The 4,660-nt window shown below is 46.1% G+C and overlaps 1 protein-coding gene across 1 annotated transcript; it reads left to right on the top strand.

The window, feature by feature from the left end:
* Positions 1-1,746: 1,746 nt before the first annotated feature.
* Positions 1,747-4,456, top strand: LOC147442218 (pentatricopeptide repeat-containing protein At3g09040, mitochondrial-like). The gene has a single exon (XM_086528466.1). It carries the CDS (start codon positions 1,829-1,831, stop codon positions 3,977-3,979), a length of 2,151 nt encoding a protein of 716 aa, XP_086384592.1. The 5' UTR covers positions 1,747-1,828; the 3' UTR covers positions 3,980-4,456.
* The last annotated feature ends 204 nt before the right edge of the window (positions 4,457-4,660 follow it).

Raw genomic sequence — 4,660 nt, 5'->3', positions numbered from 1 at the left:
GAGAGAAGCAACAAAAGGAATTGAAGGAATTAGGTGAACTTCTCACGAAGTTAACAGATGCCTGTAAGACAACATACATATCGACCAAGGTACTACCACGACGATATCTTTCTCTAACAGCTTCCGACTGGCAATCGCATGGTGAATTCTCTCACGCATGTCAAAGTCTTGTGTAAGGCTATCCATGGGTGAGCTAGTTTTGCTTGGGCAGCCAGTTTTGCAAAAGACCACTGCCTTTGACCTCCTATTCAATTAGACGGAGGCGACATCCATTTCCTACAACAGAGATGGCTGTTTTTAGCGCTTCCAGATTGGTCGCAAGCAAGGATGGGCAAGCCTCCTCTATAAAAGATATGCCCAAAGTAGAAGGATCTACGGTGGAGGTTTAATCCACCATTGATCCCATCTCCATGAGATTAAAAAATAGGCTCCCCACCATTGTCGCTCGCAACTCGAACCCTAGACCTGCCCCTCCACACTCCCACACCTTAACCAGCCGCCTACCATGCGTCGTTGCATACATGGCGATGGCACGTGTATAAAACCTTGCATTTTGGAGAGACAGATCGACACTCCAAAATGCACACATCGCCAATAAATCGCCCATGTCATCGATCCCGCGTCTCTCACCCCGTGTCACTTATAAACGAGGCCCGCCCTCTCTCGCCCATCCTCGTTTCTAAGTGGCACGGGATCGATGGCAGGGGCGATTTATCGTCGGCAATGCGTGGGTTTTGGAGCATCGGATCGACGCAAAAGGGGGGGGGGGGGGGGGGGGGGGGGAAGGTTTTATACATGTGCCATCGCCATGTGTGCAACGACGCGGACTGGTTAAGGTGTGGGAGCGTGGAGGGGCAGTTCCATGGTTGGAGTCATGGGCGGTGATGCTGGGAAGCCTATTTTTTTATCGCATGGAGATGGGATCAATGGTGGATTAAACCCCCACCGTAGATCCCTCTACTTTGGGCGTGTCTTTTATAGACGAGGGAGGGCGAGGGTGACCCCTCGGATGAATTTGAGGGTCTGGTGGACGTGACTCAGTAGTCCCCCCAAGTAGGATGTGCGCTTGGGCACCACCTTGTGTGAGTGGAAAAGGCATTGGGCGCAAGTTCTCATTGGCCCATTTCTTTCCTCAACACTAGCCAGCGTCCGTGCCTGACATAGCTTCATAGACATCCAGACGTGCTTGAAGGACAAAAAAAAGCAACCAATAAGACTTCGCAACATCGAAATGGGCATTCGGAGCTCCTTCATACACGAAGTTAAGGGCGCACGCTGGCAGTCCAGTCACATGTAGGGTAAGATGGCCAATAAAAAACCACCCCCCAATAAGAGAACAATGACACCCCCAATAATAAAACAAAGGTGGATCCACTTTGTGCAATTCTAAAGGATTCTCAAAGTTCACTTTATTTGAAATGAAACCTTTTCATTGGGCAATGGGTGACTTCAAGCCTTGTTGGCACCAATGTCTTTCCGTTGGGATTGTTGTGTGTCTTCTTTTTCACACCCATTTTTTAACACGAGAAAGCACAAATGGAATTGTAATTTTCAGCTCCTATCGTCAAAAAAGTTGAGATCAAATTTTTTAAAAAGCTCTCGACGAGGCAAATCAAATGAGCTACTGATTGGTTAAAATTAAGCTCGGACACCACAGATCTAGGCTCCCTCTCTTAGGTGGCCTAGGGCCCTAGTGATGGACGGGCGCCGCCCGTTTGTGAACCCACCCTTACACGTTTTAGCAGACTAGTATATGATCTTCCACTATTTCTCAAGCAGGAATGGTGCCTGTGGAGAGACAACTTGCCAATGATACGAGAACTTGCAGATGTTTCATCCACAAGGCCTTGGCTTTTCCACGGCAATCGCAGGACACGAGTATTTGGAGCGTCAGAAGGAATTGTCGTGCAGGGATGATCGCACCAGCAAGCCAAACCCAAAAGAGCCCCTGTGGATGGACAGCCATGCGAATCTGTCTTGGGTCGAAGACAGGCTCCTCACGTGGCGCAGGCTGGGAGTAGAGCAATGCATTGGAAAAGCAAGCACTGTGGATGCGTTTTCCGTCTCCCTTTTGTGGACATGCAGTAATAATAAAGATCTTTCAAGAGGCATCAAAATACATCACGAGCTTCAAAAAAGGGGAGTTGTTGAGAAAAAGTACGCAGATGTTTTGATTACCATGTATGCGAGTTGTGGCGAGCTACGGAAGGCACAAGAATTACTTGGCGTACATAACAGCAGAAGTATTATCGCATGGAATACGTTAATAGCAAGCTATATCCGAGAGGGGCAGGGCCTCAATGCTTTGGACTGTTTCAACCAAATGCAGGGGGAGGGGATTTGCCCAAATGGCGGGACCTATGTGTGCATTCTGAAAGCGTGTGCTGTTGTTGGAGATATTAACAAGGGTAAACAAATTCACGATGAGATTTTGAGGCAAGGGTTGTTGGAGCATGACGTGGTACTCGGTGGTGCTCTTGTGGACATGTATGCTAAGTGTGGTGCTCTTTTGCATGCCAAGAAGGTTCTAGAGGAGCTCCCCTCTTGTGATGTCGTCTCGTGGAATGCACTGATCACAGGGTATGCTCGAAAGGGGCAAGTTCAAGAGGCTTTAACTTGTTTCAAACAAATGCAGCAGGAGGGCATTCCTCCGAATGCAGCAACGTTTGTGTGCATTCTTAAAGCGTGTGCTGTGATCGGAGACCTTTACAAGGGAAAGCAAATCCATGATGAAATTTCAAGGCAGGGGTTGCTGGAGCAAGATATAGCACTAGGGGGTGCTCTTGTGGACATGTATGTCAAGTGTGCTGCTCTTCCTAAGGCGCAAAGTGTCCTACAGAAGCTGCCATCTCGCAATGTCATTTCTTGGACAGCTTTAATTTCAGGATATGCACAAAAGGGGCAGGGCCAGAATGCTCTAGACTGTTACAAACAAATGAAGCTTGAAGGCATTCTTCCAAATGCAGTGACCTATGTGTGCATCTTGAAAGCATGTGCTGTAATCAGAAACATCAAGAAGGGAAAACAAATTCATGATGAGATTTCAAAGCAGGGTTTGCTGGAGAAAAATTTAGTGCTTGGTGGCGCTCTTGTGGAGATGTATGTTAAGTGTGGTGCCCTTTCTCAAGCACAAAAAGTTATGAAAAAGCTTCTACGTCGGGATGTCGTCTCTTGGAGTGCGCTGATTTCAGGTTATGCCCAAAAGGGCCAAGGGCAGCAGGCTTTCAAATGCTTTGAGCAAATGCAATGTGAAGGTATACAACCAAATGAAGTGACATATCTGAGCCTCTTGAAAGCCTGTGCTGTACTTGGAGCCATTCAGAAGGGAAAGAAAATTCACAAGGATATTTCGAGGCAGGGTTTGCTTGAGCGTAGTATAGTGCTAGGTGGTGCTCTTGTGGACATGTATGTCAAGTGCAGTGACCTTGCAGGGGCGCAAAGTGTCATAGAGAATCTCCCTTCTTGCAACATTGTCTCCTGGAACACCTTGATTGCAGGATATGCACGAGAAGGTCACAGTGAGCAGGCACTGAGATGCTTTGTGCAAATGCAGTGTGAGGGGATCCTTCCAGACATGGTGACATTTTCTTGCCTGTTGAATATGTGCAATCATCTTGGCTTAGTGGAAAAGGGCCAAGAGCTTTTTGACCTTATGGGAACTGCATATGGTTTGAAGCCTGATGTAGGATGTTTTGCCTGTATGGTAGATCTTCTTGGACGTGCAGGGCACATAGTGAAGGCAGTAGAAGTGATTCAGGGAATGCCTTTTTCTGCTACCTCTGCAATTTGGCTCTCTCTCTTGGGCGCATGCGTGGAATGGGCAGACGTCAATGTGGGAACTTGGGTGTTTGAACAAGTGGTGGAGCTAGATGAGTGTGCAGAAGCAGCTTATGTATTTATGGCAAATATATATGCAGCAGCTGGCATGGGAGAGAAGGCAAAAGAGATCGAAGCCGGAATGAAAGCAGTGAGGATCTAGTTTGCAAGTTGATATGTAAAATATGATTCATGAGGTTTGTGCTCATGATATAGAGCATGCGCCAAGCCAAGAGTTGTTTTGAAGCTAGGTTGGTCAAAAATTTTGCAGTAGGTTCTGGGACATGTCTAGTCCTTTTAAAGGCTTCATCATATCTTAAAGGCAATACTGGTTTCATCAGTAAAGGTAGTTGAATGTTTGTTGATCCTGGGAGATTCACTAGTAATGAAAAGGGGATGTCACGTGCGTGTACTATTAATGGCATGACTATTTAGAAAGATAGGAAAGTGAAAAATCTGTCGTTAGGCATACTGTAAAGATAGCAAAGGGGAATATTGTTCTTAGTGATGTTAACTGACATGATCATTAACTTTCGACAGTATGTAGTAGCTTCGCTTATTATCTTATGGTTGCTGATCATGCTCCACAGCAATCGTTTTGACACTGTTTTGAGCTCACACAATTTGAGTGTGTTGAGAACACTTTTGCAAAATGTTGCATTACATGGTGTGTTACACATGTTTTGCTACTTGATTTCAGAATGACGTATAGCACATTGCATTGCAACTTGCAACAACAGCAGGACCATAGATGAAAATTTCATACTAGAAAAGTTCGTCAATGTAGAGAGAATTTGGCTTTCTAAGACAAGATTTTGTGAAAAACGGAGGTAGGTAGACATAC

The sequence above is a fragment of the Adiantum capillus-veneris genome, chromosome 14, assembly GCF_014529385.1.
Source record: "Adiantum capillus-veneris isolate H3 chromosome 14, ASM1452938v2, whole genome shotgun sequence".
Lineage (NCBI taxonomy): Eukaryota > Viridiplantae > Streptophyta > Polypodiopsida > Polypodiales > Pteridaceae > Adiantum > Adiantum capillus-veneris.
Note: the sequence above shows the minus strand (reverse complement) of the source record. Positions and strands in the feature narration are given on the sequence as shown.